This window comes from Myotis yumanensis, unplaced genomic scaffold (assembly GCF_028538775.1).
Source record: "Myotis yumanensis isolate MYYU_CA2020_CCGP unplaced genomic scaffold, mMyoYum1.0.hap1 SCAF_10, whole genome shotgun sequence".
Taxonomy (NCBI): Eukaryota; Metazoa; Chordata; class Mammalia; order Chiroptera; family Vespertilionidae; genus Myotis; species Myotis yumanensis.
Genome location: NW_027223761.1, coordinates 5,185,617 through 5,209,910, shown reverse-complemented (window position 1 = coordinate 5,209,910; position 24,294 = coordinate 5,185,617). Strand labels below are relative to the sequence as shown.

The window sequence follows — 24,294 nt, the reverse complement described above, 5'->3', positions numbered from 1 at the left end:
GCCCTGGAAGCAGGGAGGCCGCCATGGCCCCATAACCAGGGTACAGCCTCCTACAACACTGGGCTTTTTCTAACCTTCTAAACCAGCGGTTCTCAACCTATGGGTTGAGACCCCTTTGGGGAGTGAACGACCCTTTCACAGGGGTCGCCTAAGACTGTCGGAAAACACATATATAATTACATATTGTTTTTGTGATTAATCACTATGCTTTAATTATGTTGAATTTGTAACAATGAAATTGGGGGTCACCACAACATGGGAACTATATTAAAGGGTCGCGGCATTAGGAAGGTTGAGAACCACTGTTCTAAAACCTAGCAAGGGAAACCTACCACGCTGCTAACAACAGTGCTTTGCACTTAAAAAGAGGACAGCTCAGAACTTGGAGTAATGACACAGAGGCCAGGATCCTGTAAAGACAAGGAAGGATGGAAAGACGCTGTGGACATGTACACCTCTCCAAAGATGCAGATGAAGAACTAAAAATTATTTTTTTAAAGGGAGGAGAGAAAAAAAAAGGGAGGAGAATCCGAAACACTTCCTAAGAATTTGGACCCGAGCTGGATCTTTTTCTGAAGAACTGCCTGGTTTTCCCACTGGTGCCTGTCTGAGCGAAGCTGTCCGGGGAGGGCCTCCTACCAGGATGCAGACGTCCGGCCGGTCATGGTTGATGATGGTGATCAGGTCAAGCAGGGGGTCATACGTGATGCTGTCAGATGTGGTGTATGGTCCACAGGCCACCAGGACCATGTTTTGCTCAAAATCTAAGAGAGAAAGGATGGTAAGGTGTTGATTAGAAGATCCTGGGACGGTGGGAGAAAGGACAATTAGGGAGAAATGCCACAGGGTTCAATTAATTGAGTCTCCTTGTGTGTGCAACTCGGGAAACCCAAGAGGAGTAAGACCACATTCCTAGCCTCACAGAATCCTCCACCAGCAGGTGCACAGGTGGGTATGCAAATAACTGGACCACATGACAGGCACGCTCCTGGCAGCGCACGGGAGTGGCGGGAGGGAAGTGGCAGTCAGGAGAGTACTGATCAAAGTGAGGTTTGCTTATATTTCCCCCCTAACTTTTCTTTTTAATCCTTACCTGAGGCTGTTTGTTTGGTGTTTTGTTTTGTTTTAATTTATTTTTAGAGAGAGAGGAAGGGAGAAAGACACAGAGAGAGAAACACTGATGTGAGAGAGCAACATTGATTGGTTGCCTCTCGTACGTTGCCCCAAATGGGGATCGAACCTGCAACCTTTTGGTGTATGGGACGATGCTCCAACCAATTGAGCCACCTGGCAAGGGCTCCCCTTAATTTTTTTATTGTGGTAAAATACATATAACACAGTGTACCATCTTAACCATCTTAACATTTCAGTGGTATTAAATAAATAAATTCACAATGTTGTGCAACCATCACTGCCACCCGTCTCCATAACTCTTCATCTTGTAAAACTGAAACTGTCCCTGAACAGGCTGGGGTGCAAGGCTGGGAATGAGCAGCTGCTGCGGGATGGGGTGCAGGGATGCTGTGCTCTGGCCACTCCTGTGTTGCCCTTTTCCTCACAGCATCTGCTTTCCTTTGGAGAACCAGCTGCCTCCTCCATAGAGCAGTCTTGGGAGGGAGGGGCTGTAAATTAGGTGCACTGTCCTCCTCTGGCCACGGGACAGGCATGTGACCCAGTGTCAGCCCCTTACTCTCCTCCCAGGTTCTGGAATCTCAAGGTGAACGATTTTCTCACCAAGGAGAGAACAAAGGCTGGAGCTGACCTATTCCAGCAGAGGTGACCGGATGAGACAGTGGGGAATTCCTGCTACCTGGACACCTAGAGTTGCTAGCTCCTATTCTGGTTCTAGCCTGGATTTCTAGCCGCCTGTCCAGTCTGTGAGCTACCTGGACTTCCTCTAACAAATGCTCTTTTTCTTAAGGTGGTCTGAACCAGTTTCTGTAGCTTGCAACAAAACAACAAAATCCAAAGATCCCGGACTTCTTAACATGCAGCTGCAACAAATTACCACAATTAGTGACTTAAAACAACACCATCTATTTCACAGTTCTAGAGGTCAGAAGTCCTAAAATCAAGGTGCTGGCAGGGCTGTGTTCCTTCTGGAGGTTTGAATCTGTTTCCCTGACTTTTTTCACTTCCAGGGCCACCCACATTCCTTGGCTCATGCCCCTCCTCCATCCTCAAAGCCAGCAGCCTAACATGTCTAGTCTCAGAAGCTGAGCCTCCTGCCCTCCCTCTTAATGACCCCGTCACTACACTGGGCCTCCCTGGATAATCCAGGATAAGCCCAGCTCAAGAGCCTTCACTTATTCATATCTGTAAAGTCCCTTTTGCCGTAGAAATAACAAATTCACAGATAACAATACCATGGACTGCCAAAACCGGTTTGGCTCAGTGGATAGAGCGTCAGCCTGTGGACTGAAAGGTCCCAGGTTCGATTCCGGTCAGGGGCGTGTACCTGGGTTGCGGGCACATCCCCAGTAGGAGATGTGCAGGAGGCAGCTGGTTGATGTTTCTCTCTCATCGATGTTTCTAACTCTCTATCTCTCTCCCTTCCTCTCTGTAAAAAATCAATAAAATATATTAAAAAAAATAAAAAAAAACAAACAAAAAAAAACAAACAAACAATACCATGGACTGAGACAGAGAGCTCAACGGGAAGAGTAAGTTTCATACAGAGCAGGGGGCAAAGTTAAATTTGGTTCTGCGGTGCCTACAGGAGATGTAAACCCAGGGCAACTAGCAAGTGCCAGGAGGGCAAGACCCACATCTTCCTGTGTCCAGGGGTGCCTCGCTCCACACCCTGCTCACATCACTGACACCACACTCAGCTGCTTCCAGGCTTCCCTGGCACACAGCTCAGGCTCTGGGCATCTCAGGCACCTTTTTTTTTTTTTCTTTTCCTTTCCTTTTCTTTTCTCTCTTCTCTTCTCTTCTCTTCCTCTCTCTCTCTCTCTCTCTCTCTCTCTCTCTCTCTCTTCCTTCCTTGTTCTTTCCTTTCCTTTCCTTTCTCCTTTCCTTTCCTTTCTTTCCTTTCTTTCTTTGGCTAATCCTCATATGAGAATATTTTTCCATTGATTTTTAGGGAGAATAGAAGAGAGAGGGAAAGACAGACAGAAACATCAATGTGAGAGAAAACACACCGATTGGTTGCCTCCTGCACGAGCCCCGAACAGGGCTCGGGCCAGGGAGGAGCCTGCATGCCCTTGATCAGAATTGAATCCAGGACCCTTTGGTCACAGGCGAACGCTCTATCCACTAAGCCAAACTGGTTAGGGCAACCATGTTCGTTTCTTTTCATTCTCTGAAGCTGACCTAACACCACCATGCTACTCATACTGCCATAAACACATGTTTTTTGATAAAATGCACAGTATCATCATTCCTAAATTTCATTCCTCATTCTATGTTGTCGCCAAGAACCACCTCATACACTATTAATGTGTATGGGTGGTGGCCATCTCACTGTGAATCCTTAATAGTCTTCTTTCCTTACAAAAATGTTTTAAGCCCTAGCCAGTTTGGCTCAGTGGATAGAGTGTCGGCCTGAGACTAAAGGGTCCCGGGTTCGATTCCAGTCTAGGGCACATGCCTGGGTCGCGGGCTCGATCCCCAGTAGGGGCATGCAGGAGGCAGCTGATCAATGATTCTCTCTTACTGATGTTTCTATCTCTCTCTCCCTCTCTGAAATCAATAAAAAAATATTTTTAAAAAATGCTTTAAAATATTTTGAAGCAAAGTTTGTTAAAATTTATTTTTGTCTTTTCCCATCTGGTTTAGTTACCAAACAACTCTAGGCCCTCTTAGAAATTCATCTAATTTTTTAAATGAACTTTTAATTTTTTTAAAAAAATATATTTTATTGATTTTTTACAGAGAGGAAGGGAGAGAGATAGAGAGTTAGAAACATCGATGGGAGAGAAACATCGATCAGCCGCCTCCTGCACATCTCCTATTGGGGGTGTGCCCGCAACCCAGGTACATGCCCTTGACCGGAATCGAACCTAGGACCTTTCCGTCCGCAGGCCGACGGGCCGCCATCGCTGCAGCTTCCTCCTCCATCCCTGCGGCACTGCCCTCCTGGGCCCTGGCCCACCCTGTCAGTGTTGGCACAACAGTGCTTGAACCCAAACTTACCTCCGTCCTCTTCGGCGGGCTGATAAAATGGAAGTGGCACACCCTTAAAAACAGGAAAAACGAAACTGAGGTTGTGCTCCAGGCATCGCTTTGGTTAAGGAAAAGGGTGGGCTCCGAACGGGGCATGTTTGCAGTTGTCTTGCTCCATGGAGCTAAAGGCTCACAGAGCTGATGTTATCTGCCGTTTTTCTATATTTGCTCAGAGCGACAAAGAAACCCAGAAAATGGGAGGTCACAGCAAACTCACAGGACACCCAGAAAAAAGTGGGAGCAAAGTGGGAGTGTCCCAGGGAAGGAGGGGGGAGCGGGTGTCTGCTACTCTCCCTGCACCCTATGAAAATCTGCGGAAGATTATTGCCTAGAGCAGGGACCGGTAAACTGCGGCCTGGGCCAAATCTGGCTACCACCTATTTTGTAATAGGCACACAGGCACTCATGGGTTTACACGTTGTCTATGGCTGTGGGTTATTAAATATTTACTCTCTGGCCCTTTACAGAAAGTTTACTACCCCTGGCCTAGAGGTGGGTTCCCACTCCAGAGAGAGAATTGAGAAGCAGGTAAATAGGCTCTGAAAAAGGACAAACTGCACATCCGTGCCCGTGGCAGACCTGGAGGGAGGGCGGGGGACCATGGTACCTCGTAGAGTTTAGTGGCAACAAGCTGTCTACCAGTGGTGTTGATCCCTTCCATAACTACAACCTGAAAGACAAGAAGCAAAACGGGAGATAAATGAGAGGTCAGGAATAAATTATTTTGATGTAATTAAAAGTATTGTCCAGCTACTCTCATTTTGTAATTGTAAACTTGGCAGTATTTTTGTAGAAACCAAATTAAGGGGGTTGTACTAGTAATAATAATTATTCTTTACACGATGACCTAACTTTTACAACAACCCTATGAGGTAAGAATTATTATTCCTATTTCACAGATGAAGCCACTCTGGCTAACTAAAATGGCCACAATCACACACCTCATGGGGTGGAGCTGGGATCTGAACCTGGGCCTCGGATTCCAGAGCCAAGATCAGAGCACACGAGGGCAAATCAGAATCCCCTCACTGGTGTCCGCTGCTGGGCCCGTGCCCCAGGCACATCTCATGGCAGCAGAGGCTGAAAGCCAGGACAGTGGCCAGCGATGAAAAGCTTATTCCTACAGCCACAGCCCAGCACACAGGCTGCAGAAGAAAGAGCATGCCGCGCCCCGTCTCACCTGCCCGGGAAACAGAGAGTATTCTTTGAGCTCAGATAAATCCACTGGAACTCGAGCGCCAGAGGAATGTTCTCGGTCTCCCTCCAGAATCACCGACTTGTTGTTCAGCTTCCCATTGCTATCACAGCCGATCTGGCCCAGCAGCGTGACAGGCTCCTGCGGAAGGAAGGTTGCAACAAAAGAACGATACAATCTTTGGGACAGAAGCTCAAATTCTGAAGTCAACAGGGTGAATAGCAAAGCAAAACCTAAATAACAACACATCTTATTTTGGCGGGTATCATTTTACGCTAGTGATGAGCGTCATCACCGACTCTCAGGGGTGTTAGAGCTCTTGAAGGGGTCCAATCTGCCCACGTAATGCTTGAGACCCTCTAAGTGGCACCATTAAGCTTGAGCATCTCTATGAAGGGGAACTTGCCCCCACACCCCGAGAGCAGCCCACTGCATCTCTGCATAGCCATAGCTGTTAATAATAGCTCACATGTCTTGAGCTTACGTACCAGGCACTGTTCCAAAGGCTTACGTGTATTAACTCATTTAGTCCTCACAACAACTGCGAGGGGGATACTATTACTGCACCCATTTTACAGACGAGAAAACTGAGCAACAGAGACACTAGATTATTTAGTCAAGGTTAAACAGTGAGTGAAGCCTGGCTTTGAAGCCTGGAAGTTTGGCTCTATTGCAGGGATGGAGAACATCCGGCCAATGGGCTGTATGAGGCCCGCAAAATCATTTGGTCTGGCCCTGCCAAGGCATTAGGGGTGAGTTAATTAAATGCTTAAGCAAGTATAACAGGCTAATTTGGGGGGGGGGGGGGGTGCTAATTTTTCAGTTGATAATTTTGTGTGGCCTGTGAATGATGTTATAAATATCCAAATGGCCCTTGGCAGAAAAAAGTTTCCCCACCCCTGCTCTACAGCCATATCCTTAACCACACACTATACTTACTGCCTCTTAACCGGAAGTTCTTCGTTAAATTGGGCTGAAATTTCTCTTCCTGTGGCTTTTTCTGTCCTGTTCCCATTCCTTGAGGCAAACTGAGGAAGTCTAATCTTTTCCCACAAGATCATGCATCCTTGTCCCTCCTCCACTACTTCCTCCCAGTTCCTCCCAAACTTCCTCATATCACATGGTTTCACATTATCTTCCCCAACCGGTCATTCTTCTCAGAATGAAAACATATGACCGAGGTACCTTAAAGACTCTTCAAGAACACATCTCCCTCTAGAAGCAGTTCTCAACCTGTGGGTCGCGAACAATGAAAATACATCCTGCATATCAGATATTTACATGACGATTCATAACAGTAGCAAAATTACAGTTATGAAGTAGCAATGAAAATAATTTTATGGTTGGGGGTCACCACAACATGAGAAACTGTATTAAAGGGTCGCGGCATTAGGAAGGTTGAGAACCACTGTTTCGAATGCACTGGCACATATGCCAGATTAAACCACGATGTAAAGACACTATTGGCAGCAGCTAGTTCATAACAACAGAGACCAAACAAGGAAGAGACTGTGAAACCCATTTCTGGAACTTCTATCCTTGCTGTTGTCCTCACATTCTGACACTGAATGCTTAAGGCCCTCCATCTTTGCTGTGTGCAGGATCCGAACCCAAGTGCAAAGACAATGACTGTGTCCTAAACCAGAGAGGATTTGTAAGTTCTTCTTCAAAAGAACCCAATTTACCAAATCGAACCAGGGTAGAAGTTCTAACTAGCATGTAGACAAGAAGTGAAAAGGGACACAAGAGGATGCTTTTCACCAGGGATTAAACAATATAGTATTAATTAGGAAGGACTATTGGAACAATTCTTACTTGTGCTGGAACTAGAACAGGAGTAAAAGCCTCAATCTTGTAATGTTCCTTGAGTTCACTGCCAAGTTCTTCTATCTTACAGGTCAGAACTGAAATCCCAAGGGGAAAAAAATATTGTGTTTAAGACACTGCACTTGCCAAAAAGAGAAAACACAGCACACTGTCAAACATTAACGCCAGTCATTTTACAGAAGCAGGAAGGGTGCTTAGGAGATCCGGCCAGTTTATACTTTCTAAAGCCCTAGCCAGTTGCCTGATACTTGCTGCTGAAGCTGGCCTTCCTCCTGGCCACAGGGGATCGCGTGGCACAGTCCCAGGGGCAGCATGATCCCCACCCACAGCCTTCCTGTTACTCAGGTCATCCGTGAGGACCAGGGCAAGTCAAGGCCAACCTGGACAGTCGCCCATTCTTTACCAGGAAGAAGCCATAAACGTTTCTGCTTTAATACTTTAATTGGCTTCCTTTACATAGTTCAAGTAGTTGTTACTGAGAAATGGTTATGTGCTTTTCCTTTAGCACTTTTCTTTAGCAAACGGAAGTCACTTGGGAGAATTACTGAGAGTATCATCTCATGTCCCTGCACTAATAGGGGCCCCAGAGGACACCTACGAACTTGTGTATTCAAAGGCAACCCTGGAACTTGCTCTGCAGCCTAGCTGACACTTTGCTCCTTACTCTAAACCAGCCGTGGGCAAACTATGGCCCGCGGCCGGATCCAGCCCGTTTGAAATGAATAAAACTAAAAAAAAAAAAAGACCGTACCCTTTTATGTAATGATGTTTACTTTGAATTTATATTAGTTCACACAAACACTCCATCCATGCTTTTGTTCCGGCCCTCCGGTCCAGTTTAAGAACCCATTGTGGCCCTCGAGTCAAAAAGTTTGCCCACCCCTGCTCTAAACCCTTCCAGGTGGTTTTATATCCTCCAGAATTCCAAAGGGAAAAACAATCACCTTCTCGAATATCTGGGAGCTTCTGGAACATGAACTTGTAGCTCCCAGTTAGTGATTCTGGACACCCCAAGACCTTCAGGCTGATGATACCGGCTCCTCCTCTCCCGGACCAAGACACTCCCTGTGCTGAGCCGAAGGAGGTAACCACTTCTCCGCGGTTATTTCTCGAGTTATATTTCTGGGAGGGAGTAGCACTAATTGGAAGCAAAAGAGATGAACATTACTGTGTTCATGTGTAAAGACAGGAGTAAAATGAGGCTGCCTTTTGGAAATGGGGATTGGAGAGATATCAGGCTGGGGTTTGTAAATCTAATCAGCTTAATGGGGTCAGACATACCCAGACCTTTAAGGAATTTCAGGAATGAGGGGCTGAGGAAGACCAAGTTGAGCAATCCCAACCATGTCAGAGAAGTTTAGAGACAGAGAGATATTTTATAAGGTCGTTCTCCTGGCTTAAAACTAAACAAAGGAAACGAAACCCAAACTCTGAACTGATTAAAAAGCAAACTTCGAGTACCATTTTCTTTCCTTCTTGTGAATATTTAGCATTTATTAGAACATCGTCAGAGCCTGGAACTTTGGACAAGCCCAAGGTTGCTGTGCATGTATATATTCCCTCGCCATATAGTTCAAGGTGGAAACAACAACAAAATGAAGTTAAGTGAAACGAACCAACTTCCCAGTGTCCATGGCGGTGGAGATGTAATGAATCTGGTCAGCTGGTGAACAAATTCCCATTCTGCAAGGCTCAACCGACATGCTCTCACATTTCCACTCCCCAGGGGTAATACACCTCCAAGAACACTGACTGCGCTACCCGCTCAGATGGCAGTGAGGCCTTCTAGTCCTTTGGCTGTGAACATAACTTGCAGAGGTCTATTTAAAACAGGCTTATTTAATGCACTGAAACTCTGCAGGAACCAGCTGTACATGGGCCCCACGGCAAGTGGGGCCATCGTTCCGTCTTTCCACAGAGAGGCTACAGAAAATGACTCAGTTAATTATCTCCATCTCCAGGGCTGCCTCCACCTGAATAATTTAGAAGTTACTTTCATAAATTACAGAACCAGTTTCTGATGTCGGCTTTATTAGCGTGCATTTAAAAATGACTAGGCAGCGTATCCCTGACTTCTCCAAGCCCCTCCCTGCCAAGCTTGTGGGATGTCTGTGACCGCCGGCCCTTTAAGGCGCCGAAACACTCACACGTGAGGTCAGCTGTACGGAGATCTACAGGTTTCAAAGGACTGCTTGTTCAGAGATACGACCACTGTAGTAGTGCTGGCCCACCTACGAGAACCACTTCTATACACCAAGTTTCACAGGCGCCTTTGTCAGTCTAGAAAGTTCGCTTCTAAAAAATATGACAACTCCCCAAAGCAGCAGTGGACCACATGAAAGTCCAATTGTCCTTTAGAACCCAGTGACGGCTCATCTTGCCCGACTGCCATCACCTCCTTTCTAAAGCAACAGGAATCTTAAGCTCTGCTTGCCTAGAAGTGATGCAAAGTTGAGGTGGTGACCCTGGCAGCCAGCATTTCCCTAGACCAGGGGTGGGGAACATCTGGCCCACGGGCCATATGAGGCCTGCAAAATCATTTGGCCCTGCCAAGGCATTAGGGGTGAGTTAATTAAATGTTTGACCAAATATAGCAGGCTCATTTTTAAGTTAATAATTTTGTATGGCCCTCGAAAGGGCCCTTGACCGAGAAAAGGTTCCCCACCCCTGCCCTAGACGGTTAGCAGTTCTGTTCCTCAGCCTCATCCTATAAACCGTTCTTCCATGCAGCACAGCCCTCACCTATGGAATTCTCTAATATGAGACGTGTCATTTACGGATTTCAAAAAATCACGTACGATCTCTGTGGATTCGTGTGCAGAAGTGGCTGCAGAGAAAAAACACCAATTAAGTCAGTGCAGATGCACAGTGACAAGAAAACTCTCAGAAGCCAGCAGTAACCTGAGGTGGCACAATAACAGGTTATGCAACATTATGAACAAAGATACGTGCTTTTCTTTTTTAAAAACAAATAACTACTTTAGATGGAAAAAAAGAAAAAGAAACCCAACGACACACGGGCTAACAGAGAAGCAGGTGAAAGGCGCTGCGCCTCCGCTGGCAGGACTGGGAGGACTCAGACTCCTGAATAGACAGGTTGTTTCCAGTCAAGATATCAGTTCCTGATCTAGGAAACGAGCCCCAGAAAAGTGGGTGGAAAGTGAGTTTCCTGAATTACTGTAAGAAACAGTAATTTTCCACACAGGAAGAGAACGCAGGAAGGGCACAGGGCAGTTCACGGCGGCGGGTGTCCGTCCACCCCATTCAGTAAGTTACCCCCCATTTAATTTAATGGTGGGGTTAGCCTCCACCAGATAACCAGAGAAAGGGGAGGGCAGGCAGGCTTTTTGGCAGCCGAATTAATTCCTACCTTGGAGAGAAACTCGATGGTGAGAGGAGCACCTGGGGGCTGCGGGCAGACACCCTCCTTTTTGTTAGGGGGGTTTCTGGGGTGGTGACAGCTCGCTTCTGAGAACCCTAGAAACAAAACAGAAAACAAAATCCCAGTCCCTCTAGACTCAGTTACTAATTAAGTGTACAGTTCCTTACGACTGGGTCTTAAAGTCCCATCTGCCAAGCACAATCCCATATAGAAATCTTTAGCAATTGTAAGCCAGCATTTATCAGAATACTGACCCCATGTTGAAGGCAATTATGAAAAAGTGCCAACCTTTCCCAAAAGGACTGCCAAGCAGGCATCTGTCCTGTCAAATCATGCATGTGGTCGCCTTCTTTCCCACCTCTAACTGCTTTAGAACAGCTGTGAGTTTAACAACGCATGGGTTTTGACCTGCATGGACACATTTTCCTGAGAAGGGATGGGACCATGTTACTACTTATTTTGGCAAATCTACCACACATTTGCAAAATTAGAGAAGGGAATGACTAAGGCAGAAAACATGGTTGAGCTCATACTTGGAGAGTATTTAGCAAACACCTCATTGATGGTCATTTTTTGGTTTTTGCTCATCAGCAAGAATCCCAGGATATGACCAGAAGGGAGATGAAACCCACAGTCCAGAGACCTATTGCTCCCCAAAGTCTGGGATAACTGACTGACAGAGCTAAGGCAAACCCTTGCCCGGACTGCAACCAGGAGGCCAGCTAGTCTGCCCTTGGGCTCCTCCTGGCTGTGTATCTGAGTCATGCACCAAAGCTGCCTACTGTGGCAACTGTGAGATGGACACTATACGACAACCATTATTTAATATTCCTTTCCTGTATTTTAATATTTTTCCAACTAAAAATACAAATTCTAATAGTTACAATTTTAGTTTAAATATAAACCTTTGTTTAAGTACTATGTATACTGATTTTTTTGGTCTATATTAATTACCAGCATTTTCCCACAATCTTTTTTTAATCTTCACCAGAGGATATTATTTTTCCATTGATTTCTAGAAAGTAGAAGGGAGGAAGGAAGAGGAGAGAGAGAGAGAGAAACATCAACATGAGAGAGACATCGATTGCTTGTCTCCTGCACATGCTCCTCTCAGGGCCGGGGAACCTACAACCAAGGTGCGTGCACACCTTGACAGGGGAATCTAATCCGTGACCCTTTGACCGTCGCTCTGACCACCAAGCCAAACTGGCCAAGGCCATTGCTACAATCTTTATCCTTTTTAGTAGCTGTATTGATTAAAGTGAACTTATCCTATATAATAAAATGCTAATATGCAAATTGACTGACTGGCACAACGACCGGCAGAACAACAGGTCGCTATGGTGCGCACTGACCACCAGGGAGCAGATGCTCAATGCAGGAGGTGCCCCCAGCCCACAGACCCCAGGCCAGCCAAGGCAGGTGCCAGCTTACCACCCCACTCCCGCCCCCCATCACCCTGCCGGTCGCCCCACAGAGGGAGGCAATGGCTGGCGGGGCCAGCGAGCAGGTAGCCAAGGCAGGTACCAGTGGGGGCCCCCCTGATCAGCCTGCCAGTCGCCCCACAGATCAGCCCTAATCGCTGTCCAGGCCTAGGGACCCTACCCATGCACGAATTTCGTGCATCAGGCCTCTAGTACATAATAATTTACATAATGACTTCTCTATTGCTGGATGTATCAGCTGCTTATAATTTGGGGTGAATATAAATTATGCTGAGATTCGTATTGTCACACATATAGATTTTTCTCAAAATCTGGATTATATTCTTAGGAGAGAGTCTTTTTTTTTTTTTTTTTTTAAATATATTTTATTGATTTTTTACAGAGAGGAAGGGAGAGAGATAGATAGTTAGAAACATCGATGGGAGAGAAACATCGATCAGCTGCCTCCTGCACATCTCCCACTGGGGATGTGCCCACAACCCAGGTACATGCCCTTGACCGGAATCGAACCTGGGACCCTTCAGTCCGCAGGCCGACGCTCCATCCACTGAGCCAAACCGGTTTTGGCAGGAGAGAGTCTTACTAGGAAGAATTATTGGGTCAAAGATAGAAAAGATTTTATAGTTTTGATATATATTTTTCTCAAACTATTTCCCCAAAAGATATTTCTAATATGCAATCCTCTGTAAGACTCTAGAGCCAATGTTGTACAGGGATTATTTCAAGAGAGAGTTTGGCCCTAACCGGTTTGGCTCAGTAGATAGAGCATCAACCTGTGGACTGAAAGGTCTCAAGTTCGATTCCGGTCAAGGGCATGTACCTTGGTTGCGGGCACATCCCCAGTAGGAGATGTGCAGGAGGCAGCTGATTGATGTTTCTCTCACCAATGTTTCTAACTCTCTATCCGTCTCCCTTTCTTTCTGTAAAAATTCAATAAAATATATTTTTTAAAAAAGAGAGAGAGTTTGCCTCCCAGAACATGGCAAGAGGATGGTACTCTAGGAAAAGCAGTCTCATTTCTCTCATCCTCAGCCCTTGTCATAAAACCTGATTGTCAACAAGTCAACTGCCCTTACACTCCTCAGGGATGTGCTCACTCTGCCCAAGGTCATAAGATTCACCATTAGCACTACATGCCAGTTATTCACTTGTAATGAGAAATACAGTGGGTACCCTATCCTCATATAAGCACATTCTCACACCACATGGAACCAAATTATAGCCAAAGATGCCAGTTTATTAATTTACTAGAAATTTTATGCCAATGGTATGGGAACTTCATATTCTTAGGTTACTACACCCTTTCCTGTCAGGCAGGACATGTGGAAACCCAAATTATAACAAGATTTATGGTGAGCATGGAAGCAAAAGAAGAGCTGCCAAGTGCACAAGTCAAATATTTAATGACGATAAGCAAGCCCACTGACATTCACCACTGTAACTGGAATACACCTGCCCAAGACCTGACAAGGGTCAGGCAACCTCACCTGGCACTGACTGTGTGGCACTACTGATGCATGGTGTACAATGGTTGAGCAGTTTCCACGAGACGGGTACTGTTCTCAGCATGTGACATATCTCTAGCCCACACCCATATTGCATCTTCTCTGAGCTTCAGACGTGTATTTCAAATTGTTTGCGCATTTCAATCCGCTGACTGAGCTCTGATTCCATGGTCACGGATTTTGATTTATAATGGAGTCTCCCAAGTACCTCTATAGTAGGAATGGGTGTCCCCATGTGGCCCCCAGTCTTTGAGAGGGTACACACTTCAACAGTAAATTTGCATCTGACTTACACATCGGAATACTGAGAGCCAGGTTAGCACAAGTCAATTCCCAAGAATATGATTAACTCTGGATATACGGACAAGTCAGATACATTCTGGAGCTGCGAAGCTGTCAATCAGATCAATAGGATGGTGGCCCCAACAGGTATTACAGTTCTGCTTGATGCTACCTGGAGAGCCACCCAGTTGTCCTCTTTCAGACGATCATACTTCAACAACCACTGCTGTGCCAGGCACTGGGAGAACAGCAGTGACTAAAGCAAAATCTCTGTCCTCATGGAGCTTACACTCTAATGGAGGGAGACAGACTAAACCAAAGAGCAAATATATAACATGTCTCATGGTAGTAAGTTCTATGGAGAAAAACAAAGCAATAAAATAAAGGAGAGGCCTGGGCCAGTGTGGCTCAGCTGGTTGAGCACCATCCCATGCACCAAAAGGTCACCTGGTTCAGTTCCTGGTCAGGGTGCATATTGGAGGCAACCAATCAATATTTCTCTCTCACATCAGTGTTTTTCTCTCTCTCTCTCAAACAATCCATCCCATATAATAAAAGGGTAATATGCAAATTAACCCTAACAGTATGACACTGACACGGTGCACTGACAGCCAGGGGGCAGACGCTCAATGCAGGAGCTGCCCCCTCATGGTCAGTGCACTCCCACAGGGGGAGCTCTGCTCAGCCACAGCCAGGCTGACGGCTGGGAGTGCAGCGGCGGGTGGGAGCCTCTCTCGCCTCCCCGGCAGCACTAAGGATGTCCGACTGTGGCTTAGGCAGGTGGACATCCCCCAAGGGGTCCTGGACTGTGAGAGGGCTGAGGAGACCCTCTCTCCCCCGAGTGCACAAATTTTTGTGCACTGGGCATCTAGTAAAAATATATTTTTAAAAAAAAAGAAAAGAAAAGAAAGAAGAGCCCTAGCTGGTTTGGCTCAGTGGATAAAGCATTAGCCTGTGGACTGAAGGGTCCCAGGTTCAATTCCAGTCAAGGGCACATGCCTGGTTTCGGGCTCAATCCCCAGTAAGGGGCGTGCAGGAGGCAGCCAATCAATGATTCTCTCTCATCATCGATGTTTCTACCTCTCTCCCCCACTCCCTTCCTTTCTGAATCAATAAAAATAAAAAATAAAAAAAAAGACGGTGTTACGATTTTAGCCAAGTTTGTTCCCTCTGACAAAGGGACATATGAGGTGGACCTGTTTGGTGTGTTTGAAGAGTGAGGAGGGGCATGGAAGGAGGCCAGAAGGATAGGGGCCAGCTCAGACAGAACCTCACATTTCAGACTCTGAATTTACACGGTTGCTAAGTTACCAGGGAAGATGGAGAACTGGTGGAGAGCTGTGAACAAGAGAAACCTGGCCTTTCATTTGAAAGGAGCACTCTGTTTTGTTAATCCTCATTCGAGGATATTTTTCCATTGATTTTTAGAGAGTGGAAGAGAGAAGGAAAGACAGAGAGAAATACCGATGTGAGAGAAACACATTGACTGGTTGCCTCCTGCACAAGCCCCAACCAGGGCCCAGGCCAGGGAGGAGCCTGCAACCGAGGGACGTGCCCTTGACCAGAATCAAACTCAGGACCCTTTGGTCTGCAGGCTGAGGCTCTATCCACTGAGCGAAACCGGCTAGGGCTGAAAGGAGCACTCTGGCTGCTGTGTAGAGATTGGTTAGAAATGGACAAGGCAGATGCCAGGGGAACAGTTAGGAGGCTGTCCTACTCATTCAGAAGGAGCTGGTGAAGCCAGGGACCTGGTAGTGGTAGTGGAGGTTGTGAGAGGGGCCCAGATCCCGGAAGGAGGGCTGATGTGACTGATGGATGAGTTGCATGTGGGTATGAGAGGAAAGAACGACTCAAGGAGGTCTCCAAAGTTCCTGGCCTGAGCGAATGAAGAATGGAGGTACCTTTTGCTGAGATGTGGACTCTAGGAGAGAACCATCTTTAAGGGGAAGATCAAGTATTGATTTTATAATCTCTAAGGGAAATCTCATTACTCCATTTAATATTATATGCACTTGGTTTTGTGTTAGCAACTTTTTAAAAAATATTTTTATTGATTTCAGAGAGGAAGGGAGAGGGAGAGAGAAACATCAATGATGATAATGAGAATCATTGATAGGTTGCCTCCCACTCAGCCCTACTGGGGATCAAGCCTGAAACCCCGGCATGTGCCCTTGACTGAAATCCTTCAGTCCGCAGGCTGACGCTCTATCCACTGTGCCAAACCGGCCAGGGCTGTTAGCAACTTTACAAAGTACATTTTTAGCTTTCTTGGTCTCCACAGACACGCTTAAACTATTTACTTTCTTTCTTATAATGTAATTTACTTTGAAAAATTAAGGCTTACTCCATGTTTATGTATTTCCACAAATTTATTTATTCCTCCCCTTTTGAATTTATTGGGGTGACACTGGTTAACAAAATTATACAAGTTTCAGAGGCACAATTCTACAATATAAATTTATTTTGTATAACTAGTAACTACCATTACTGAATATCTTGCTTTGGGCTTGGCACTTTACATATTCATTTCATCTTCAAGCCCTCTGAGATAGATTTTTATTATTATTTATTTTATTTATTGTCTAAAGTTTTACATATGTCTCCTTTTTCCCCTCTTGACCCCCCTGAGATAGATTCTGAAGGGCAGAGCCCCTCCATGCCCGTTTCATTCATTGTATAGCGCCTGGCACATAGTAGCTGCTCAGTAAATGAATAATGAATCCTAATTGTATACGTAAGGAAACTGCAGCTCAGAGAGCTAACAACTTACCCAAGGTCATCTAGGTCTTTTGACTCAGGCTTTGAGGACAATACTTTTCTACTACCCTACTCTCTGCTGTGCTTGAATCCAACACTAGAATTAGATTATTTAATTATAGTATCTCACTTAGATATGAAACTATACAACCATTAAAAAGAATAGTTACGGAGAAATGGTATTTATAAAAATTCTATGATATGCTAACTGAGAAAAGCAGGATAATTAAATGTTCACAAGAACTGCCACTATGTAAAAACACGTATGCATAAGAGAAGATGCATTAGAGGAAATATGGTAGGAAATACATGAAAACTATGAGTGGTTAATTTTCTCTCAGAAATTCAAATGTCATGATGTTTTCAGAATAAAGAAAAAAACACTATTTGCAGAATGCAATTCCAAACACTGTAAACTCACCTTAGAGGGTGTGGTATAAGAGTTCAAGAGGGTCTCGTCTTCTTCCTCCACTTCAATTCTAAAAATATTGGTTAAGAAAAACAATAATAGCCAAAACCGGTTTGGCTCAGTGGATAGAGCGTCGGCCTGCGGACTGAGGGGTCCCGGGTTCGGTTCCGATCGGGGGCGTGTGCCTGGGTTGCGGGCGCATCCCCGGTGGGGGATGTGCAGGAGGCAGCTGATGGATGTTTCTCTCTCATCGATGTTTCTGGCTCTCTATCTCTCTCCCTTCCTCTCTGTAAAAAATCAATAAAATATATTTAAAAAAAAAGAAAAACAATAATAAACTTCTCAAAATCTAAGGCAAGGGTTGATTAAATAGAAATCTGAACAGAAGGTACTTTTTTTTTTAAATATATTTTATTGATTTTGTACAGAGAGGAAGGGAGAGGGATAGAGAGCCAGAAACATCGATGAGAGAGAAACACCGACCAGCTGCCTCCTGCACACTCCCCACTGGGGATGTGCCCGCAACCAAGGTACATGCCCTTGACCGGAATCGAAACTGGGACCCCTGAGTCTGCAGGCTGATGCTCTATCCACTGAGCCAAACCAGTCAGGGCAGAAGGTACTTTTTATTTTTGTTTGTAAATTACACATGCAACTGTAAATACATTATAAAATAGAATATGGCTTGAGGCAAAGACCTTCCACAGAAAGGATACAGCTCTTGTATGGAAACAATGTCTCTGGCTCCCGCATGCCCACTGTCCGTGGAGGCACTGTGATGGGCTTTGGACAATCTTTTGTTCAGAAACTGAGGAATAAAAGATGTTGAATATATTATTACTCCAAAGTCAAGTACTAGAAGAGGTATTTTCCACAGTCATGCGATAACTGGCATTCAAAATATAATTAAAGATATGAAATTCCTCAAAGTAAGAATTAAGAAGACACATGTTCAACTAAAAATAAAGACTTATTCTGTGACAATTTCTCTACAACAATAATAACTCTAGTAATAACACCAATTACTTGTTGAAGACCCACCACCTGCTGGGCATAGTCCTAAGTGATTTACAGCCATTTTCATGTAATTCTGACAATAATCCTAAAAAATATGCATTACTAGAACCACTGACAGAAGAGGGAAGCAAGGCTCAGAGACATTAGTCTGTCCAAGCTCACACTGGGACTGGAAGCCAAGTCGATTCCAAAGCCCGCACTCTTCTCAATATGTCATACTGCCTCCCCTAGAAGGCAGAAATGGAGAATTACACGATGAGTCCCTTACACTGTGCTCTTACCTCACGCTCAAAAGAGTCCACGGTCTCTGAGCTAAGGCAGTCTTTCTGTGTGCTGGTGACGAAGGCTACGAACTCGCTTACCATTTCCTCCTCATTCTGTTCATACCGAGCACACAGCTCTGCCACTGTGGAGGGAACATTGGACAAGTAAAAACTTAGTTTATTTCTTGCAGCTTTCACCTTGAAAAGAGAAAATAATCCTCTATTTACTCAATCCATATTTATTCAGCACCTACTAGTGCCAGGCACTGTCCTAGGCATGAGAATACAGCAATGAGCAAAACAGAGAATCTTAGTCTTCATGAAGCTTACCATTGGTGGGAGACAGAAAAGGAACAAATAAATAAAATATGTAGTGTATCAGAGGGTTAAATGTGCTATATAGAAAAGTACAGCCAGGAGAGGGATCAGGGAGATGGGGAAGGACCTGGCACTTTTACTTATTTTTTATATTTTTTTTACTGATTTCCGAGAGGAAGGGAGGGAGAGATAAAAACATCAATGATGAGAATCATGGATCGGCTGCCTCCTGCACACTCCCTACTGGGGACCGAGCCCACAGCCTGGGCATGTGCCCTTGACTGGAATCAAACCCGGGACCCTTCAGTCCGCAGGCCAACGCTCTATCCACCGAACTAAACCAGCGAGGGTAGGTTTGGCACTTTTAAATACACCGATTAGGGAAGGCTTCATTGAGAAGACTTTTAAGTAAAGGCTTGAAGGAAGTGAAGGAGTGAGCCAGTGTTTAAGGGAAGAGCTTTCAGGCAAACACCCCGAGGCCCAGCAAGATCAGCAAGGCCCCGTGACTGGAATGCTGGGAAGGAGGAGGCAGAATTGAGAGGGTAAAGGGGGTGCAGAGTGTTTGCTATTACAACTACTCTGGGTAATACTCTGAGCAAGTTGGGAAATCGAGAGAGGGTCTGACAAGAATAAAACTAACATGATCTGACTTCCACTGACTGAAGGGCACACGGGCAGAATCAGGGGAACCAATGAAGAGAATCATGGCAAAATCCAGGCGAGAGATGACGGTGGCTTGGATCGGGGTGGTGACTGAAGTGGTGGGACTCTGGAGAAGAAACATCCTGAAAGTAAAGCCAGTGGGTTTGCTGTGTGGACATGAGATCTGAAAAGAGAAAGGAGATGACGCTGTGTTTTAGCCTGAGCACCTGGAAGGGAGGTGGGGGAGACAACAGGAGGACTACTTTAAGGAGAGGGAGCAGATACCAAGAACTCCGTTTTAGAAGACTAGAGTTTGAGGTGCCAGTTAGACATCCAATTGGAGACGTCATGTTGGGCAGACGAGCCTGCAGTTCAGGCAAGAGGTCGGGGCTAAGATATGAATTTGGAACTCATCAGAAATCCAGGGCTGTAAAGCCACGAGACCAGGTGAGATCACCAAGAAAGTGAGAGCATCTTGAGGCTCAGGACCGGAGGGGGATGGATCTGCAGAGCCTGAATGGCAGCAATAAGCAAGGTGGAAGAACAACCAGTGTGTCCGAGAGGCTAAGAGAAGAAAGAAAACATGAGGAACGGTGTTAAATGTTGCTGATAACTCAAGATGAGGACTGAAAACGTACCTCGGACTTCAGCCAGGTGAAAGTCACTGATGACCTGGAGAGAAGCCGTTTTCAGTGTAATGGTGGAGGTGAAAAAGCTGACTTTTAAGGACAAAAAAAATCCAAGACAAATCTAGACAACCCTTTTGAAGACATTTGCTGTAATTGGGAAGGAAAGAACTGAAGTGGGAAGTGGAATCAATAGAGTATTTTATTTATTTATTTTAAAATATATTTTTATTGATTTCAGAGAGGAAGAGAGAGGGAGAAAGAAATAGAAACATCAATGATGAGAGAAAAATCATCAATCAGCTGCTTCCTGCACACCCCACACTGGGGCTCGAGCCCACAACCCAGGCATGTGCCCTGACCGGGAATCAAACCCGCGACCTCTTGGTTCCTGGGTCAACCGCTGAGCCACACCCCGCTGGGCTCAATCAAGTATTTTAAAGGCAGTAGTAAGAACACATCTCTATGCTATTAGGGAAAACGTCTTATATAGAGAAAAATACAAAATATGTAAGAGCGGAGAATTACTGGAGTGATGTCCCTAAGAAGGTAAGAAGGAATGGGATTTAGGACTCAAGTGGGAGGTGTGGCTTTTGCCAGGAATATGGGGAATATATTCACTGTAACAGGAAAGGAGGCAAGGTAGGCAGGAAGTAGTAACTTACTGAAGTTTACTAATAACTTCTATTTTTTCAGCAAAACAGGAAGTAAATTCATCCACTGTGAGTGGGAAAGAAAGATGTCAAAGGAGGAGAAGGTGGAAACCAGTTGCCCGGAAGACTCAGAGGGAACACACCAGGGAAAGATGGTGTAACTGTCCGGCAATACTAGAGTCCCATTGAGGTTAGAGGCTATGAGTTCAAAGCCTAGAATCCCAACGCTACGGCCAAGGCAGTCCCATGTAAGATGGAAGCCATCTTGGGCGGAAACCTTTTTCTTGTTTTGACTTCAAGCTCACATGATAGCCCTAGCCCAGTGATGGCGAACCTATGACTCATTTTTTTGGTTGATTTTTCTTTGTTAAATGGCATTTAAATATATAAAATAAATATCAAAAATATAAGTCTTTGTTTTACTATGGTTACAAATATCAAAAAATTTCTATATGTGACACGGCACCAGAGTAGTTAGGGTTTTTCAAAATGCTGACACGCTGAGCTCAAAAGGTTCACCATCACTGCCCTAGCCGGTGACAAGGGCACAAGCTCGGGGTGTGGGCTCGATCCCCAGTAGGGGGCGTGTCAGGAGGCAGCTGATCAATGATTCCCTCTCATCATTGATGTTTCTATCTCTCTTCCTCTCCTTCCTCTAAAATCAATAACGCAGCAGTTCTCAACCTGTGGGTCGAGATCCCTTTGGGACGACCCTTTCACAGGGGTCGCCTAAGACCATCGGAAAACACATATATAATTACATATTGTTTTTGTGATTAATCACTATGCTTTAATTATGTTCAATTTGTAACAATGAAATTGGGGGTCACCACAAAATGAGGAACTGTATTAAAGGGTGGCGGCATTAGGAAGGTTGAGAACCACTGAGGCCCTAACCGGTTTGGCTCAGTGGATAGAGCGTCGGTCTTCGGACTGAAGGGTCCCAGGTTCGATTCTGGTCAAGGGCATGTACCTTGGTTGCGGGCACAACCCCAGTAGGGAGTGTGCAGGAGGCAGCTGATCGATATTTCTCTCTCATCGATGTTTCTAACTCTCAATCCCCTCTCCCTTCCTCTCTGTAAAAAAATCAATAAAATATATTTAAAAAAAATAAAAAGCTAACATAATAAATGTATGACTATCATTGGGTTTCTCACTTAAGTCTCCTGTTAGTAAGAGAATGCACCGGGCATAAGAGGATTGTGGTCTCTCATAAGAGATTAACACGTTAATATTTAAAAAGTTCCAAGTGTTGATGAATGGTTAGGGCAGGTGCGCACTCACCCCATTTCTAAGACCGAGAACTCTCCGTCTCCCCAGAGGAGCTGCAATGGAGTCCTTACCCTGCCCAGCGCCTGACAGCACCATGGACCCCGGGGACGGAGCTCCAGGCTTAGGGAGAGGGGGCTGGATCCACAGACCAGCTCGGGCTGCTCCTCTCCTGTCTGTCTGTCCGTCTGTCCCAGCTGACACGCTCCCCAAGTCCCTTCCAAAGCTAAACTTCCGTTTTAGGAACCCACCTCCCGGGGCTCCTATCTGCACAGACTACCCACCGGTTTGCTGGGAAGAGAGGGACGGGCAGGAGTTCAAGGTGTGGGCTGGGAAGAGAGGAGCCAGGGAGAGAAAGCCCCGTTTCACAGCCCCACACCTCCGGCTTCGTCCCAGGGCAGTGGTTCTCAACCTTCCTAACGCTGTGACCCTTTAATACAGTTCCTCATGTTGTGGTGACCCCCAACCACAAAATTATTTTCGTTGCTACTTCATCACTGTAATTTTGCTACTGTTATGAATTGTAATGTAAATATCTGATATGCAGGATGTATTTTCATTGTTACAAATTGAACATAATTAAAGCCTAGTGATGAATCACAAAAACAATATGTAATTATAGATGTGTTTTCCGATGGTCTTAGGCGACCCCTGTGAAAGGGTCGTTCGACCCCCAAAGGGGGCGCGACCCACAGGTTGAGAACCGCTGTCCTAGAGGCTTCACCAATGTCCGAACTTGGAGATGCCCCGGAGCCTAGTGTGAACCCGGCTCGTCCCCATCCACCTCGGAAAGGGCAGGGACGTAACACCGTCCTTCCTATTCTCACTTCTGAGCTGGGGTCCCAGCAGTACTCCGTGAGCACTGCCAAGCCTCCACATTCCACGTCTCAAAACTCAGTTTAATTCGTCTCTCACGCCCCGGGGGGCGACCTGGAGGCGCTCCCTTTGGGTCCTAGGGCCTGGACTAGGCGGCTGGGAACCCCGAGCCGGCCGAGCGGGGAGGGGGCGAGGGACTCACATCGCTCAGTCACAGACTCCTCGCAGTCCACGCCGAAGATCTCCAGCTCCTTTGTCAGCTGCTGGACGGACACGGCCATGGTGACCCAGGAGCGGGGACGGGTCCACCCAGCTCCGACCGAGGCCAAGAAACCCACGGGCGATGGATGAGCAGGACGAGGTCCCTCTGGTCCTTTCGCCCTCTAGGGGACTGTGGCGGAAGGTGACCAAATAGCCCCAAACCGCAGGCGTCAGTCACGGAGAAACTATTTTTTTTTCTTAATGTGGAGGAAGCCCCCAAAGCCCGAAGGAATGGAGCAGCAATCTCGAGAAGTCGCTCTCCTGGGAGAACGGCCTCCTTCCTATAAGCTCCCGCTGAGCATCTCTGTAGCCGGAACACAACGGAGCAGCCAGGAAAAACCCGCCAAACTGTTTGTGCAGCGCACGCATGCGCGAGACCAGGGTTTAACCCCGCCCCTTCCCCTCCGCTTCCTGCTGGTTCCCGGACTCCGCGCGCGTCCGAGGGCGCGTGCGCACACACTCCAGCCCGCCTGCGCGCGCACGAGCCGGGCGGTGGGCGGGTCCTACAGCGGCTGCGCAGTGTCTCTCCCAAGCCGCGGAAACCGGGACCCCGCTCTTGGCGCCGAAACCGCGTCTCCGTGCCAGCCTCCTGGCGAAGGCTCATGACGCACGGTCATCACCCTCAGGCCTGTGCCTTGGTGCATATGTTCCTCCAAATGTCCCAAACATTCTGTGCCTTACCCCGGAGAGGGAGGCATGGCTTTCCTTCTCTGTCCTGGCATTTCTGCACCTCATTCATCTTAAAAGGGAGGCTCCGTTAGAGAATATGGTTGCCCTGGTTATCATCATAGTTGCCACTTTGGTCCCAGCCATAGTGATAAGTCTGTTTTCTGGGTCTGGAGCATTTTGGTAGAAAAGGAGTGGGAAGGTGACAAATGACTTAGTTTTGGAAGTTAGGTTTGGGTGCCTTTGGGATTTCCAGGTAGACGTACCCAGAGGGTGACTGAGAGCTTGGGAGTGAAGAGAGTTTAGAGGTGAAATGAAAAGAGGGCCTTCCCCCAGAAATATCTCCTAATTCCTTTTTTGTAATTAAAAAAAAAATTTTTTTAATTGCCTAGCCAGCCTGTGAAACAGGAGGTCATGGTTTGTTTGATTCTTGGTCAGGGCACATGCCTGGGTTGCAGGCTTGGTCTCCAGTAGGGGGCGTGGAGGAGGCAGCCGATCAGTGATTCTCATCACTGATGTTTCTCTCTCTCCCTCTGCCTCTCTGAAATCAACAAAAAATATATTTTTAAAAATTTATTGATTGATTTGAGAGAGAAACATCCATTTATTATTCCACTTATTTATACATTCATTGGTCACTCCTTTTATGTGCCCTGACTGGGGATCAAACCCGAAATGTTGGATGATCAGGAAGACACTTTAACAATTGAGCTACCTGGCCAATTGTGTTAGGGTTAGCCCTAACCCTAACATCATCAAATTTTTTGAGCCAAAATCTCCATTGGCTTACCTCA

The 24,294-nt window shown here is 46.1% G+C and overlaps 1 protein-coding gene across 3 annotated transcripts in view; it reads right to left on the bottom strand.

Moving 5' to 3' along the window:
- Positions 1–23,141, bottom strand: part of POLA2 (DNA polymerase alpha 2, accessory subunit) — a 30,191-nt gene extending 7,050 nt beyond the window's left edge. For 2 of the 3 annotated variants that reach the window (XM_070427474.1, XM_070427475.1), the window contains exons 1-11: positions 22,776–23,141; positions 18,268–18,392; positions 17,686–17,777; positions 16,982–17,039; positions 10,560–10,666; positions 8,134–8,327; positions 7,178–7,266; positions 5,348–5,503; positions 4,775–4,837; positions 4,138–4,180; positions 640–764 (exon numbers count right to left, since the gene is read on the bottom strand). In XM_070427474.1, the coding sequence (XP_070283575.1) occupies positions 640–764; positions 4,138–4,180; positions 4,775–4,837; positions 5,348–5,503; positions 7,178–7,266; positions 8,134–8,327; positions 10,560–10,666; positions 16,982–17,039; positions 17,686–17,777; positions 18,268–18,392; positions 22,776–22,854 (1,131 nt within the window). In that variant the 5' untranslated portion in view covers positions 22,855–23,141. Of the gene's footprint in view, positions 1–639; positions 765–4,137; positions 4,181–4,774; positions 4,838–5,347; positions 5,504–7,177; positions 7,267–8,133; positions 8,328–10,559; positions 10,667–16,981; positions 17,040–17,685; positions 17,778–18,267; positions 18,393–19,207; positions 19,456–22,775 lie in introns of those variants that run through there. The other variant, XM_070427476.1, reaches the window with a different exon arrangement.
- Positions 23,142–24,294: the final 1,153 nt, after the last annotated feature.